We start from the raw sequence: 17,209 nt of genomic DNA, 5'->3' as shown, positions 1-17,209 counted from the left end.
CGTCACACTCACACTGTGTCTCCTCCGCCCGTTAGAGAACAATTGATATTGTTGTTGTTACAAGTACACCCCCCACAACTATAGTCAATATAATCGTTATAATGTCGTCCGTATCCATACTCCACTGTTGGGTGGTTGCCTCGTAGGTTGCAGTTATATGACCAGAAACCATTGAAACGCTCGCCTGTAATTTAATTACTAATTACTGTGGAAAGTTAATTAGCAAAAGTTGTTTAATTTTTTTTTCGGAAAATCTTCGATTTTAATCTTTCTGTGGCTGCGTGATAGAAATGTTTAACTACAGAAGGTATTAGGTTCGATCCCTGCTTAAACTTGTTTTATGTTTTTCGGAAAATCTTTGTTTTAATTCAGTATTTGTATATTGTTTTGCAATTTTTGGCAATTAAAATTGGTTAAGTTTTATTAATACGTTAGTTATTATTAAAAGTGTTTGGTTTAAGGGACAAAATTGGCTTCAATATTAATTAGTTATATTTTACATATAGGTACAGTTTAATTTTTGATGAGTTTCAGTAAAGTTGTTAAATTTGAAAGTAAATTTAAATAAATTTTATATTTTTCAAAAATCTTTGTTTTTAATTGTAAAAAAAACAGCGTCGTTATGTAGTTGGAGCACTTAATTTTTCTACATAAGGTTGTAGGTTCGATCCCCACTACTTCTATGCTATAATGCCATTTTAAGCAATTTTTACTCAAGTATTTTTCTAGATTTTTATTCTAAAATTTAAAGTTTAAAAACTTAGTTTTTTACCTTCATTATATCCAAGCTGGTACCGATCGTTCCAGAATTTCTCGCCCGTCCATTGTGGTTGTCCATATCTACATTGTGACGTAACACAACGTATTATAAACGCAACAATTAAACAAATCTTTATCGCGTGCATTTTAGAACGTACAACTTCACGAAAATTTAAAACTAGAATAAGTTGAAGTTTCTGTTATTTTAGATTTTATTAACTAACACAAAAACATTCTTTTTTTATTTGAATTTTTAATTAAATCGCGCGTGTATAACAATATTTTGTTTGTGATGTCACACAATGGAGTTATTGTTACGTTTAATTAAGGTGATATTGTTGTTTTTAAAACTAGAAAAAAATTTATTTTTACTTTATTTTTTATTTTAAAATATTTAAAAAATTTTGCTTTAGTTATAACTTGGCCTTAAACTTAGTTTGGTTTAGTGTAACTTTTCTATTTGTTTAACTTGCTTTTAAGACTCACTTACTATTCCAATAATCAAGTAATTACTGTTACTTCTTAAGCACCCTTTACTTTGTCAAGATTGGGCATTTAAAGGGGAAATTTTATTCTTTATTTGGACTTAGATTATTTATATTGCCTCTTTTTTTCGTAATATAGGAAGATTGACTTCACAACCTAAACACAGAGTAACATTTCGTACCTCAAACCAGTCTCGAGTTATCTTTTGACAGTTGGGGATATTATTGTATATAATTGCCCGATGTTTATGCTGCTGATTGGTTTTTGGGTAAGCACAGGTTTAAACCATTTTTAGCAATTATCCCAAACTAGCTACAACATAAAGACAGTAATTATTTTACCCTGAACCTTACGTAGAAAACCCAAGTGTTAACATAAACAAAATTTTACCATGGAACAAATGTTTAAATTTATTGCAATTAGCATAAACTAAATATATAAGTAAATTAGCATAAAATAAATAACAGTAATTTGGATATAGAACATAAATAAATTGAGGCCTTAATTATAAGTAAGTAATAGGAAAATAAAACAGTGTTTGTAAGCAGTTTTTTTTGGGCAGTTAAAATTTGTTAAATTTGCATTTTTAAATATTAATAATTAGAGTACAGTTATTAATAGTTGGTGAGGTATGGTAGTTTTAACTAAAAGTATTTGTTTATTGGCACAAAATTAGCCTTAAATATTAATAAATAACTTTTTAAATTTAAATACATTTCAATTTTAGGTCATTTTTAGTAAAGCCTAAATTAAAAGTTATTGGAACTAATTTTAATAAAATATTAGAGTTTTGCACCACATTTGTTTTCTTTTATGACATCACAATTGTGACCCCTCCCCGATTATAGATTGCCCCCATTTTTTTCCATCCAGTTCTGGTCCAGTGCCCCCGAGGCAGGATGGTAACAGATTTATGTCCACAATTTCGTGCAAACTGGTTACATCACTTCCATGCAGTTTCATCCGTCGTTTTGTTTTAGCTTTCATGAACGGCGACACGACCATAAAAACAACGTCAAAAAGTTTAGGTTCATTCAACATATTTAATCCTTTAAGTCTTACAGGAAGACAATCTTGCATCAAACCTAAAAACCTTTTAGCCAAACTTGGTCCCATCTGTCTAGCTATATCAAACCCAAAATAATTCATGTCTTCGATCACTGTCATGCCATGAATTTGCATTTCTTCGCTTTCAAGTAATTTTTCAGCGGATAGAAATATACAAGATATAAAGTTAACCATGTTACTATAACCATCTTTGCCTGGTGTACCAATAATTACACTAGAACCATCTTTTGCACGACCATCCAAAGCAACCACTAAATTTAAATCGAATAAGTGTTTTACACTGTCAGGGTTTTTAACATTATCAAATACTTCTTTCCAGGAATCTCGTTGTTTGTGGTAATTTATCAACATTTTTAAAGCACGATCGTTGTCGAATTTACGTGCTCGTAAAAACCGAAGTAAAAATCCGTCGTCACTTCGAAATAAAGGAATAACGTCGCCATTTTCTTGGTTTAAATAACAGTGTTTAAGTTTATCAATGGCCTGTAGTCGTAAATTGTTGTCTTCCGGTTCGTTCAGTTCTTTAACAGCTTTTGCCAGCGTTTCAGGACTTAAATTACATTTATATCTCGGTGTTTCGTTGCTATTAGACTCCATTTTTTTAATATTTTCAATTCTAGAGCAATTTCCTGGTAACAAAAGTTACAATTGATATTTAGTAGGGTCTGTGTTATTGTGTTGCGGGAAATAAACGTTTCTTACACTTAAAAAATGATGAAATTAATTAAATAATTGTAAACAAACTTACACGTCACTAGTTGTTGTAAAGCGACTTTAACACCACGTTGCAGGTAGAAATTGCGCGAAAAAAATTAATATTCGATTTTTGTTTATTTGGTAATCTTTTTTAATAAATCTATTTTAAATATAGAATAAAATATAATTATTTATTTAAAATATTGCTGGTGCTAAGGTTTTATATAACATAGTAAAGAAAAATTTAGGTTTTGTTTTGAGGATAAATTAATACAACTCTGACCTTGCTTTACTGCGGTGTAAAAGTTAAACAAGTCATGCGTACTTTTGTAAACAAACTAACTTTGTAATAATATTGCAGGAATTAAAAACTGAATATTTTATTTTTAATAAAAATGAACACAAAAGACAGCAACAACAAAAATAAAGTTGAAAATTTCTATCTTAACATTTTTTAGGGTTGTTAAACACCGGCAGCGTGGTGTAGTGGTAAGAACTCTTGCTACACCACACATGAGGTCGTGGGTTCAATCCCCACTGATCTCATGCTGTAGCGTCCTTGAGTAAGGCGCTATAAACGGTATAAACTCCTGCTGAGCCAGCACTTAATCAGTAGCATAATTACCAGGCAATTATAGTCTTTATAATATCCCAAACTGCCACAGGCAACTCGAGACTGGGTCGGGGTAACTTATGTTACTCTATGTTTAAGTCGCGCATTCGACTTTCCCACATCGAGGATAAAGATATATACAAAAAAAAAAAAAAAAAAAAAAAACTAGAAAAAAAAATGACAAAAAGCAGAAAAGTGAAAAATTCTTCCTTATCTTCGTGGAGTCAACCTTCCAGAGAGCTTCCTTCTTCTCTTAGTTTGTTCCTCCTCAACCTCCACTCCCTTCAAGGAGGACAACAAGGTCATGAGAGATTGTCTCTTCTTCAAGTCATGTCGAAGCTCTCTGGAGATGTTTGGTTTTGTGTTGTCGAGCCAATCTTTCGGATCAATTTTAAGACTAAAAAAGGTGAAATTTTATCGAGGAAATATTAAAAGGTTTTCTTAATAAGGTATTAGTTCACTGCTCTTATGCTGTAGCCCCTTGAGTAAGGCACTATAAACGGTGTAACTTCTGCTAAGCCAGCACTTAATCAGCAGTATAATTATCGGACAATTATAATCTATAATATCCCAAACTGCCAAAGGCATCTTGAGACTGGGTCAGGGTAACATATGTTACTCCATGTTTAGGTCGTGAAGTTGACCTTCCCACATCGAGGATAAATAACTATAATAATAAAAAATGAGCATTTAAATAAAACTTACGTTAATTCCCCTCTCAAAGCTTTTTCAATAATTTCAGAACATTCTAGATTTCCATACAACTTTGCATAATTAAGAGCAGTATCACCAAACCTTAAAAAATTGAAACACTTAAAAAAAACTAAAATTTAATTTTAAATCCATTTTATTTTTTTAGTTACTTGTCCTGTGTTGTGACATCACAACCATATTCTATGACGAGTTTAAGAAGTTGATATGAACCTTGTTCTGCAGCATAATGTGCGACTGTCTTGTTGTCAGAGTTTCTTATATTTGGGTTTGCCCCTTTCTGGGTGGAAAATAAAAAAAAAAAGGTAAAAATGTAAAGATTTAGAGTTAAACTTTATTTTTAGGACCCAAGGACTAAAAATACCCACAGCTGAAATGCTATAACTTTTATACGTGATGTCCAAGGCCCCGGGTTTAATCCCTACTGCTTGCATGTTGTAGCATTTATTTATATAGCATGAGATACTGGGTTTGCTTTCTACTGCATGCTGTAATATTTATTTATAAAGCCCTAGGTCCTGGGTATGATTCCCACTGCTGGCATGTTGTAGCACTCTTGCACAACCTTGGGGGTTCTGGGTTTAATTCTTACTGCTTGCATGTTGTAGCATCTATTTATTGAGTCCAAAATCCTGGGTTTGATTCCCACCACCAGCATGTTGTAATCTTTTATACCAGGTCCTGGTTTTAGTTCACACTACATGATATTTCTTCCATATAGTTTAACCTATAAAATATTAAATGGAGGATCTGCAAACATTGTTACCTCCAGTAGTAACCTAGTGCATGGCACGTGACCGGAAATAACGGACCAAAAAAGTGGGGATCTCCCTTCCCAATCTTCGTCGATTTCGTTGACATCACATTTGTGTTTAAGAAGGTCTTCCAATCGCTCTGTGTCGCCACATGCGGCAATCTCGTGTATTAGTGACATCACAATACTAAAACAATCGAGTGATTGTAATTGAGGTTTAAATTAACGCTGACTTCGACCCTTTAATGACGTCATCTTCATATATTTTTATGTAAAAACGTTAATATTTATTAAAGTTATGATGTCATTTTAATTCCTTGTTACGTCATCGCTTTCTTGCAATGAAATCGCGTTTGCAATTGTCGACCTTATGAATATATCTTTTATTTTGCTACCGAAATTTTGTTTTTTATTGGCTTAAATTTATTTTTCTTTTACCCTCAAATAAACCCTACCAATCAGACCATGTAGTTAATTATTATCTACTATTACGACGTAATAATAAGTAATGCCGGTACCAATTGTTTGCTCATAACAAACTAGGTAGTAAAACTTGTTTATTTGAACTAATTTAATGCGCGCCAATTTTCTATTATCTGACTATTTTTCGGATATATTTAATTGAGCGTTGGTAAGCTTACTAATTAGTCCGTTCTAGTGTTGTAAATGAAATAACAATTGTTTTGATTGTCTTGGAATTATCCCAATGTTTGTGACGTCATAATAAAAAGTGTAACAAAAAAAAAGAGTATAACACATAGTTTTACCTTTATGATGTAATAAGATATTGTTTAATTCAAAGAAAGCGATTTATGACAATAGGAGCGATATTATCTGGTTGTATTTTTTAAAAACTTTGGTTGTTTAGGTAGTTTAAAGTAAAGCTGCGAAATTAAAAAATGATTTTTATTAATAGTTTTGTTTAATTTATTAAGATCTAATTAAATTTTTGGAATATTCTAGAACATTTTATCTTAAAAATTTATTTTTTGAATTGCAGTGCAATTTGTAACAATTCAAAGTTAAATCTCTGTTATGGACAAATTTAAATATTTTAAAAGAAATTAAAGGTAAGATACTGTCATTAACAGTTTAAAATTATTGTTTTAATAAATTAAATTATACTAAAATTAATTTTAGTTTTAAAAATTGCATGTTGTTGCATTTTTCGTTTATCCTCGGCAAAAATTGTTTGCGGTTACCATGTGTTTAAATAATGACCTAATATAACGCATGATTGAAATTGACCGGTAATAACCCTTACTATAGTAAAATATTCGACGTGGACTAAGCTTAAATGAATGAGGTTTTTTATTCAAGTATTGCCTGGTCATGTACTGTTAGATCAATTTATGAATATGACATTGTTAATTTTAATATGTTAGAATGTTATAAAGTACAAAAAATGGTGTTAAGCTGTTAGTAAACACGGTAATTAACAGGTTCAAACGCTTGTGAATTTAATTTTTAACAGATGTTTTTACGTTTAACGATTTTTGTAGTTAAATTTTGGCAGACTAGCAGATGTTGTTTGAAAAAGCTTTAATTTAGTATAGCACTGTAATATAATATATAGAAATATACTTGGTTACTTTATACGTTTGAAAGTTTATATTTTGTAGGTCAGTAGGTCAAAGGTAGCTCGGGTGTTTTATACTTTAGAAAATTAAACTTTTTTCTATGGCTTAATATTAATGCATAAACTTTAAATATTTTATCCAAAATGGCTTGTACTATATAATACTATTTAGTAAAACAATTTTAAAATAATTCTTTTTTTTATTAAAACTCTGGCCATCATTACTCTATTGATTTAAAATGTTTACACTTTTGACAGTTTGGTAACTAAGCAATTGTTTGAAGGTCTTTCTTTACCTTTAGTGTAATAACTTTATGTATTGATTTAAACTGTAGAGATTTTTTAGTTTGTTATTGATTTAAAAATTTGTAAAAATGTCAATATTAACTGACCTTGTTTAACTAAGGAACCAAGGTTAATTTTTAAAAAGTTTTCGAACAGGAAGTTTTATTAAGTTTAAAAGTTTAAGTTGCTTCCGTGAAATATTAACTTTCAAAAGGTGTTTTTGAGTGTTGTAAAAATGTTAATTTGATTTTGTTTTAGATTTTTAATTAGTAATTAAGTTTTTAATTCACTAAAAATAATTTTAAAAAATACGAAACTGAATCAGAATGAGCAACAAAAATTTTTTATCCCCAACTTCAATTAATCATGACGATAACTCGAGTGAAGAAGGTGACGGAGTTGTGGCAAGTTGTGAAGGTGAGAGGTCAAGGTCAAGGGTATAAGGGGTCAAATGGGGTCAAATGGGGTCATTTGATTAAGTAAAAAAGAACTTTGTCAATTAAAACTTTTTTTTTTATAATATTTATGTTTTAGTTGTCATGATACCAATTCCAAAACATTATTTATTTTAATTTTAAATATATATATAAATATAAAAAATATTATGGGTCCTGGTTTTGGGGTATTCTGATCTTTAAAAATGTTAATTTTAATGTGATTAGTTAATTGTTTTTGTGTAAACATAGTTGTCTGGAATAATTGCTATATCCAATAATCAAAATTTGAAATGTCAAAAAATCAAGTTTAAAATTGGACTTTGCTTAAGTGAGATTTTGCCTCCAGGATATTCTATATAGCTTGTTGGTAAACCACAAGAATTCAACTTTTTTAACTTTATCTGTTTTTCCGTTAGTTGTTCCAGCAAACGTGCTTTTTGTAACATGTGAAATAGCAATTATGTGTCTAGTTAGATAAAAAAAGAAAATAAATTGTTTTATTTTGTAGGGTAGTCAGTATCAATTTTGTGTTAAGTTTGTAGTTTAAATTTGTGGTTTATTCAAAATTAGGATCTTGTTTCCCTATCTTGATATAAATCGAAATGACGGCAGTTTATGATTCATAATTTTGTAGTAAAATTTTCCCTTCCTATATGATGAAAGGTAATATCATGAAGTAAAAATAAAAGTTTATAAATAGAATGAACCCTTACATTTTTTAAAATAAATTTGAAATTATTAATAAATTACTTGGAAAATGGTTTTATAAAAATGATGACAAATTTTATAGTTTAAATTGTAAAACTATTAAAAACTGATTAAATTAAATTTTATTTGTAAAAACTTTTTTTGGATCGTTGAAATGTGTTATGGTTCTCATACAGAAACATACAAGATAATACAAAATAGGGGTTGTAACTAAATATGACCAATGTTTAAAAAAATTCTTATATAAAAGTTTGTTAATTCAACTTCACCCTAACTTTATAGTCAGAAAGCTGGGTTAATATTTAACTTTCACAAAACCCTTTCTATGTCAGTGTGTAAGCTTCTATATGAGATCCATGTTTTGGAATAGTTTCATTTTGTTGTTAGTTCCATTCGGGAAATTGTTGTTGAAAGACAGGAAACCTTATTTTTAACCTTTTAAAATATTTTATAAACGTTCCCTCAAATTTAAGATTGTTTTTGCTACAATTTTTTGTGATATTATATCAATAATTTTAAAGACTTTTAATTTTAAATATCAGTTTCTAGTTTTCCCTTAATTTAAAATTTCATTTTGGCCTTTTATTAATTTAAAATTATTTTATTTAATTTTTTAAAATTGTCTAAAGAAAGTAAATTAATTAATATTGGGCATTTAGTAGATTTAAGTTTTTATGTTTTGTTTATTTTGCCCCGTTATTTCAAGTTATTATCTTGTAATATATAAAGATAAAATGACACAGTGTTGAAACCCATCATTAAACATAAAAGCTTTATTTAAAAACTTGTTTTCCAATATTTCCACTTTGAGGTCGGTTTAACCTTGGACTTGTTACGTCATAAAAGGTGTTGGCATATTTTATGACGTCATAATCCCTTGACAATTACTTGACGATGTTGCTCGCCTAATTAAAAGTCTGCAATAACAAAATACTAGAACATATGTAGTAGTAGAACGCAAACAAAGGAAAAACACAAAAATAATACGAAACAATCACCCATTGTTATTTCGATTGTGCTCATTGTTTTAAAAAACCAATTGCTGTTGTTTAAATCTTGTTTTATTTGTTAATAATGAAAGAATTGTGATGTCACGAATCAGCTGATCGCAGCATTAAGTCGACCTTTGAGCTAAATTTGTTGTCAACAAGTTTTTTAATTTGCTCAGTTTAGCTTAAAAGTCAACTTTGAACATCTTGCAACCGATCGTTATCTTGCTTTGTCCGCTTATTATGACGTCACAACACTTCAGTGTGATGTTCAACAGACATTTTATAATTAGATTTCTTAAAATAGATTTTTTGTTGAAATGCTGAGGTCAGCAAAAAAATCAAAACCGCGCGGGGAAACGCCTATATTTGGGACGTCACAAACAGCCAATTAAATTAAGGCTAAACAAAAGATTTGTAGATTTTTTTGAAATTTTGTTTTTAAAATTTTGAAGTGTTTTATTTTTTTCGAACGGTAGTGGTCACGTGGTTTTCCACTCACGCCATCGAGTTTGAACTGAAGTAACCTAGGCCTATTGTTACCTCAAAGTGCCGGTTTAAAGGGGATTTCCCGTTGCGCGCTTATTCGAATTTCAGTTAATTCTAAAATGTTAAAAATAAACAAATTTGTTTTTTTTTAACTGTGACTTTATTTCAAACACGAATTCTAATTAGTAAATAATTAAAAATACCTAAAATTTTAATTAATTAAACTTTAAAAATAAAATTTTTAGATTATTTTTATAATTTTTTTTTAGCTCTTCTTCCGCAAAGCAACCGCGATCACTCAATCGTGAAAGCATCCGGCGACTGTCACGTGACCAACATTAAACAACCTTCCCACGTGGACCCGGAAATGACGTCATCACAAAATACAATCTCTCAGAAGCGAAAATATGCGGCCGTGGCAGTTTTGTTTCTTATTAATTTGTTGAATTACATGGACCGCTTTACTATAGCAGGTAAATGAATTTTTTTTCTCCTTTTTTTATTTTTTTAGGAAATTGGTATTTGTTTTGAAGGATTTTTGGGAAATTTGGTTTAAATTTCCTTTTGTTAATTTTTGTAAGAGTTTGGTATTTGTTTTGGGGATTCTTTGAAATCCTTTTATGTAAATTTTGTTTTAAATATTTGTAAAACTTCTTAAAAGTTTTGTATTCAGTTTTGGGGGATTTTTGTCCTTTTTTTGTGTTAATTTTAGTTTTAAATTCTTGTGGAAATACCTTGAGGGCTGATAGTATTTTTCAGATTTTTTTGACATTACAAATTTTTGAATTTCTTGTGAAAATTTCATTCTATATTTAGTTTAGTTTTACACCAATCTATCACAGTTTCTGCTCATATTACTTAATTAAAATATTTTTTGGGAGATTTTAAAGTCTTTAAGAGTTTAGTTTTTGTTTTGTGGGATTTTGGTTCATTTTTTTAGGGTAAATTCAGCATTAAATTTTTGCAATATTTCTTAAAAGTTTTGTTTTCAGTTTTGGAGATTTTAGTCTATTTTTTTTGTGTTAATTTTAGTTTTAATTTTTGCGACAATACCCTGAGGGTTGATAGTATTTTTTGACATTTTAAATTTCTTTTTCTGTGTCGGGGATTTATTCCATGCTATATTTAGTTTATTTTTACACCAATCCATCATAGTTTCTGCCCATATTACATAGTTTAAATATTTTCGAAAACCGTAAACAGCATTTTACTCCATATTAACATTTTTCAGAAACTAAAAAGTTTTCTCCATAAGGATGGTTAGGATAATAAGGGGGTTAATAAAAAAATATTCCAATGTCTGTAAAATAATGTTTTCAGGCATTTGTTTTTTTCGGTCAAATTTTCATTTAGTCGAATATTTCGGTAAAATATCAGTAATTTATTTGAAATATTTTAAACATTGAGTTGTTATAAAATGTAAACAAATATATGCCATTGATTAAAACATAATTAAACTTCATTCATTAATTAGTCCGTTTTTAACTTAATTAATTAACCGGTTCTAACGATCACACCATTAACACGTTACAATTAAATAATTAATCAAATATTTGTTTGTTTATAGTGAACAGTAGTTGTTTGTGATGTAATACTTGCTATGTCGTCATAAAGAATTAAGTTTACATTTATATATATATTATAATTTGTTAATTATAAGAAATAGTTTTTGTATTTTTCCACGTCTGCTTTCGCGCCAAAATGACGTCATCTTAAGAGAGACTACCTTGTTTGCCGCGTACTTGTATTAATTTGAAATACATTTAGGTTTATAGTGTTTTTTTTTGGAAATACGCGACGCTTTTTTTATTGGTTTATATTTAGAATATAATAATGCGAGGTTCTAAACATGAAACTGAAAATGGTATTATGAAATATTATCTCATCCGTTTGACGCTTTTATATTTAAAAGAAAAACTGTTGGTCTTTATTTTAAGAAAATTCTGTTAAAATTCAAAATGGTCGATAAATGTTTTTTTGTCAAATTACAAAAAATTAATTAAGTTAAAATAATCATTGTTAGTTTAAAACCTAAATAAAAAATACATTTTTGGTTGCTTAAATAAAGTGTTTGGGTTTGGTGACCATGCCATAACATACTTAAAATCTTTATGTAAACATTAATACTTTTGACATGTTTTAAATCATTAAATTGATTTTGTCATTTTTTCCCGTCGCATTGTTGTAATATTAATTGTACATCGTATTTATTATTTACTTTTATCAATGCGCGAAAAACCAAAAATAAAAAAAGTGTTGTAACTGGTTACATAATGTTTTAAATATAAACAATTGTTTTGTGTATTTCGACTTAATCTGAACCAACAACATTACAAACTAGAACGGATATAAGTCCTAGTCACCACGCCTTTATTTTCCCCTTTTTTGATTGGTTTATACATATTTGATTGACAGTTTCCGTTTATTGCAGGCACAAAGTAACCTCCCTTTATGTAAGGTTACTTACGGTTAATACTTATTACGTCATAATGGGCTTTGTATTAACAATGCATAAAGAAATTTAGCATTTTCTATTGTTTAAAGATAAAATGATTGTTTGGCAGTTTTCAATTTTCGAAAACTTTTATTTATTATTAAAAATGTCGACTTTGCAAGTTTTATTGTAAAGTAATTGTTATTTAAAATAAATTTTATTAAATATTTTTTTTATATTAAAACAATGAGTATTAATTTTTTTATATATGGCATGAGGTCGTGGGTTCGATCCCCACTGCTCTCATGCTGTAGCGCCCTTGAGTAATGCACTATAAACAATATGAACCCTTGCTGGGCCAGCACTTAATCAGCAGCATAATTATCGGGCAATTATAATCTATAATATTCCAAACTATCAAAGCCAACTTGAGACTGGGTCAAAGTAACTGATGTAAAAACTATTGAAGATTATATTCATATATTTTTAAATCAAAATTTGTATAAATTAAATTTAATGTTTGAATTTTTTGATTGTAGTTGAATGTTTTTAAATTTTCCCGCGTTGTAACTGTCTTAAATAGTTGGTAATTTTATACCTTTTCGGTGTCTTCAATTTAAATCATTTTATCCTCGCATAGTTGAAAAATATATTATAACCTTGCATCGCTACTTAGCGTCTTGGATATTTAAATATAATAGCCCGCATGTTGGCGCAAAAGAGTCGTTTTTTGATTCTAACTTTATTCAAATAAATTTATAATAAAACCTAAAATAATTTAACCGAAATGACGTCACTTGCGCGCGATTTTTCTTTAGTATTGTGACGTCACGATAACAATATCCCGATGGGTTGTGAACAACAAGATATTTTCTTGTTTAACATTTCCCATGAATTTCAAGGTCAAAAGGTGACAAGTTATAAACTTTTTTGTTTTTGACAAAAAATTAAGTGTTGTCAAATTTTTGCTGCATTTAGGGTGTTATAAAGATAAATATAAAATTGTTTGGCAACACTGGTCGCTAAAATTGTTTTATGAATTAAACTTGGGTCACGTGATTATTAATAGCGCTCTATTACGTAGCTACGCCGAACAATTAAAAATTTATTTATACAAGTTTTAATTTTAATTAATCATCAAAATTTTAATTCACAAAAATAAATTTAAATTTAATCGATTTTTTTTAATTGGTGTTGTATTATAAGCTAAAACTTCTTTTTTACCCCCTTAATCCACCTCCAATTATTTCCTGGTTAACTTATAAGCTTGTTGGGTATACGGAGGGGAAATATCAGGTTCGATTTCCTATTTAAACGTGCGAGATTACACATCACAGCTTAACTGTATTAGGTGGTCGTTTATTAATTCATTACTAGGTCGAAGTGACCGTGTTTCGTTATTTCTGTTTTGTTATTACTTTTGGCATGTTTTAAATCATTAAATTGATTTTGTCATTTTTTCCCGTCACATTGTTGTAATATTAATTGTATATCGTATTTATTATTTACTTTTATCAATGCGCGAAAAACCAAAATAAACCAAAATAAAAAAAAAAATTAGGATGCGTTTTAATAAAACATTTTGCTGAATGTACGTTTTGTTATAAGGTTAAAACATTTTTTATTTAATTTATTATTTAAATCCTTTTACTTTAATTTTATGAACCCTTAACTTTACCTTTACATTAATTTTTGTTTTAATTTTTTTTTTTTAATTTTTTATGAATTTCTCACTATAAATTTTTTATGTAGAATTCTTTTTATTTTCGATAAAGCTTTGCCCTTGCTAATAACCCTATCTTTCATCCCGTTTCTTGTTAAATGAATTAATTTCTGATAAAAAACTTGACTCATTTTTTTTTATTTTGATTTATCAAAAATGTTTTTTAATAATAGAGGCCATTATATATTTTTAGCATCTTGTATTTCATTTTGGTAACATAGTTTTAATAAATTGTTTGACCTTGCCTACTTTTTAAATTCAATTTATTATAAACAAAAAAGTTTTTGTTGTTTAAACTTAGAAATTTACTAAAAAATATTTTAAATTTTTTAAGAGATTAATTCTCGGTTTAAATTATAATCTCAATAACTTTCAACCAGAATAATGATCTTCTTTGTTACGTCATAAACCTTAACATAATAAACATTGTTTATATCGCGTTTCCCACGATCTTGCCCTCCCAGGTTCGAGCACAGGTGCCGGATGCTGATAAGAAAGTTGTAAATATTTAAACTCCCAGAATTTTCGATTTAAAACCGATAAAAATGTTTTTAACTTTCAACGTTTATAAATAAATTGATTTAACTAAAAATAAATTAAATTTTGGTTGATAAAATTTTCTCTGTGTTTTACCTTATGTGTGTTAATTAGTTTGGAAAAAATTAATTGCGCATTTTTTAAACTTTTTTTAATTTAAATCTTAAATTATTTTTAAAATTTAAAATTTGTTTATTATTTTTTTAAGGGGGTATCGTCGGCTTTATCAATGCGCGACCTAAACATAGAGTAGCATCAGTTACCCCAACCCAGTCTAAGTTGCCTTTTGTAGTTTGGGATATTATTAATTGTAATTGCCTGATAATTAGGCTGCTGATTAAGTGCTGGCTCAGCAGGAGTTCGTACTGTTTAAAGTCCCTTACTCAAGGGCGCTACAGCATGGAAGCAGTGGGAATCGAACTCAGGATATTAAAACAAAGATTTTAAACATTTAAATAGTTTTATTTTTTGTGGAATACACTTTTCAATTACTAATTTAAAATCCTTTTATGTTCCCAGGTGTTTTGCTTCAAATCCAAGAATATTTTGACATCAGTAACGCCAACGCTGGATTACTTCAAACCGTCTTCATCATCAGCTATATGATTGTTGCTCCTCTGTTCGGTTACCTTGGCGACCGATTCAATCGGAAGATCGTGATGTTGATAGGGATGCTCATCTGGTCCGGATGCACCTTGGGAGCTTCCTTCATCAATAATAAAGATGTAAGATCTTCTTGTTTTTATTTATTGATTCTTAGTATTAAAAGGTCGACCTCACGACCAAAACATAGAGTAACATCAGTTACCCAACCCAGTTTCGAGTTACCTGTGGCAGTTTGGGATATTATAGATTATAATTGTCCGATAATTAAGCTGCTGATTAAAAATTGGCTCTGCAGGAGTTCATACCGTTTATAGCATCTTACTTTAGAGCGCTACAGCATGAGAGCAGTGGGGATCAAACCCAAGACCTAATGTAGTGGAGCCAAGTGTTTTAACCGCTACACCACACTGCCCCTTGTTTTGGGATATTGATGATTATAACTGCCCAATATTTAACAACATTAATTGGTGTTTAAAACCAATTTTTTTTTAATTTTTGATATTTCATTTTTATGAGTTTCTTCAAATTAAAATTGGTTTAAAAAATGATGGAATTTTAATTAAACCACTAAAGCTACCATAAAACCGAATTAACATTACTAAAATAAATCGAAGTTTATATTTAAAATCGTGTTAAGTTTACACTAAATTCTAGTTCTCGAATAAATCGAATTCCTCGGAACGTAAACAAATGATAACCCGCGGCACTTTAATCTAGCGTCCGCTTCGAACTAGCTCATGTATTGTGATGTCATAGCTTATTACGTCATGGGTTAATGAGCTCAAAATAAAATTGTTTTGGAAAAAAAGGCGTTTTGTTTAATATTTTTGACGTAACTATCACGTGGTTGCGAAAGTATTGTGACATCATAAACTTCATCTTATTAGGCAATTGTTTTTTAGAATGTTAATTTTATTCTAGAAGTTTTATTTAAATTTTATTTAAATGTAAAATAAGTTTTTAAAATTCAATCAAAAATATGGTTTAAAATTTTATAATAAAATCATTCTTAACTTAATAATGGATTCTTTATGACGTCATTGCGCAAAATTGTTTTCACAAAGTTACAGAATACGATGGGGAATATTGTATATAGGTCACATGAGTCAGAATTTAATTTTTGCAAGTAATATTTTATTTCTGGCACTCTAAGCAGAATTAAAATGTGAGTTGCATTTTTTATTAAAGTTAAACTAATTACATTTGCAAATTTAAATCTTAAATTAATTTAAATGACTCATATTTATATAAGAACCAATAATTTGGGTTTTATCATCATATTATACTTTAAAGTCTTAGTGTAAATGTTTATTAATTTTAGCATGAGTTAAATCACAAATTTTGGCATTTTTTCACCTTATCAATTGTATATATTTTTGGTTTTCTCGCACATTGATAAAAGTAAATAATAAATACGATATACAATAAATATTACAACAATGCGATGGAAAAAATGACGAAATCAATTTAATGATTTAAAATTGTTAAATCTTAATCTTTTTTTGTTACTTTATTATTGTGTAAAGTTAAAATATTAAAAAATAAAATTGATAAATTTGCAAAAAATTTACAAGGGCAAAGTTCATCTCAATTCAAATTCGATATCAACACATTTTCCTTACACCAATTTTGCGAAACTTTTATTTAATTACAGCACTTACTTCGGCCAAAGTACTTGTAGGTCACGTGACCTGTACTTGTTTAAAAAGATGACGTCACAATTACATGCCCGAGTGCGCAGGTATGCGAACAACGCAGATAAGATTCACGCTGAGCATAAACATAGGCGGTTAAATCTTAAACTTTTAAGGTGGGCTTAAAATATCAAAAACTTGATCAGCAAAATTAATTATCAAGCCATTCTAATTAATAAATTGGCAGCGTGGTGTAGTCGTCAGGACACTTGCTACATCACACATGATGTTGTAGGTTCGATCCCCACTGCTCTTATGCTGTAGCGCCCTTAAGTAAGGTGTTATAAACGGTAAAAAGTCCTGCTGAGCCAGCACTTAATCAGCAGCTTAATTATTAGGCAATTATAATCTATAATATCCCAAACTGCCACAGGCAACTTGAAACTGGGTTAGGGTAACAAATGTTACTTTATGTTCAGGTCGTAAGGTCGACTTTTCCAAATATTAAGGATAAATAAATACAAAAAATATATTTTTAAACCTATTTTATTCACCACCCCGTTTTAATTTAACTCCGATGCTTCCCTGTTGTTTCTTCACAATGGGAGTTTATTATTTTCATTAAATCACTTTTTATACGATTTCTATCCACTGCGAACTTTGATCTGTCTTTTTGTCGAGTTTGCTTTATGACGTCATAT

The 17,209-nt window shown here is 29.1% G+C and overlaps 2 protein-coding genes, 1 long non-coding RNA gene and 1 pseudogene across 9 annotated transcripts in view; 1 reads left to right on the top strand and 3 right to left on the bottom strand.

The window, feature by feature from the left end:
* Positions 1-17,209, top strand: part of LOC145754653 (protein spinster homolog 1-like) — a 63,914-nt gene that overhangs the window by 37,740 nt on the left and 8,965 nt on the right. For 3 of the 7 annotated variants that reach the window (XM_082570747.1, XM_082570748.1, XM_082570749.1), the window contains 2 exons: positions 9,844-10,047; positions 14,788-14,993. In XM_082570747.1, coding sequence (XP_082426873.1) covers positions 9,942-10,047; positions 14,788-14,993 — 312 coding nt within the window. In that variant the 5' untranslated portion in view covers positions 9,844-9,941. Of the gene's footprint in view, positions 1-4,617; positions 4,639-6,087; positions 6,158-7,216; positions 7,369-7,910; positions 8,052-9,843; positions 10,048-14,787; positions 14,994-17,209 lie in introns of those variants that run through there. The other 4 variants (XM_082570744.1, XM_082570751.1, XM_082570750.1 and 1 more) reach the window with 3 other exon arrangements.
* LOC145755602 (uncharacterized) lies at positions 32-920 on the bottom strand. The gene is made up of 2 exons (XR_014284225.1): positions 773-920; positions 32-184 (listed from the first exon to the last, which is right to left on the bottom strand). It is a non-coding gene; the product is annotated as an uncharacterized LOC145755602 (long non-coding RNA).
* LOC145755090 (alpha-tocopherol transfer protein-like pseudogene) lies at positions 1,749-3,018 on the bottom strand (annotated as a pseudogene).
* LOC145754655 (ankyrin repeat domain-containing protein 66-like) lies at positions 3,472-5,672 on the bottom strand. The gene is made up of 4 exons (XM_082570753.1): positions 5,100-5,672; positions 4,486-4,613; positions 4,328-4,417; positions 3,472-4,019 (listed from the first exon to the last, which is right to left on the bottom strand). Exons 1-4 carry the CDS (start codon positions 5,265-5,267, stop codon positions 3,833-3,835), a joined length of 573 nt encoding a protein of 190 aa, XP_082426879.1. The 5' UTR covers positions 5,268-5,672; the 3' UTR covers positions 3,472-3,832.

This window comes from Corella eumyota, chromosome 6, assembly GCF_963082875.1.
Source record: "Corella eumyota chromosome 6, kaCorEumy4.1, whole genome shotgun sequence".
Classification (NCBI taxonomy): Eukaryota; Metazoa; Chordata; class Ascidiacea; order Phlebobranchia; family Corellidae; genus Corella; species Corella eumyota.
The sequence above is the reverse complement of the archived record's forward strand: the minus strand, read 5'-3'. Positions and strand labels throughout refer to the sequence as shown.

Bases quoted from the DNA above. Each gene is read 5' to 3' on its own strand.
- LOC145754655 (XM_082570753.1), bottom strand. From the start codon at position 5,267: ATGTCACTAATACACGAGATTGCCGCATGTGGCGACACAGAGCGATTG. The intron at 4,614-5,099 runs GTAACAATGTTT...TTTTCCACCCAG, and splicing joins GCACTAGGTTACTACTGGAG to AAAGGGGCAAACCCAAATAT. The intron at 4,418-4,485 runs GTAACTAAAAAA...CAATTTTTTAAG, and splicing joins GATGTCACAACACAGGACAA to GTTTGGTGATACTGCTCTTA.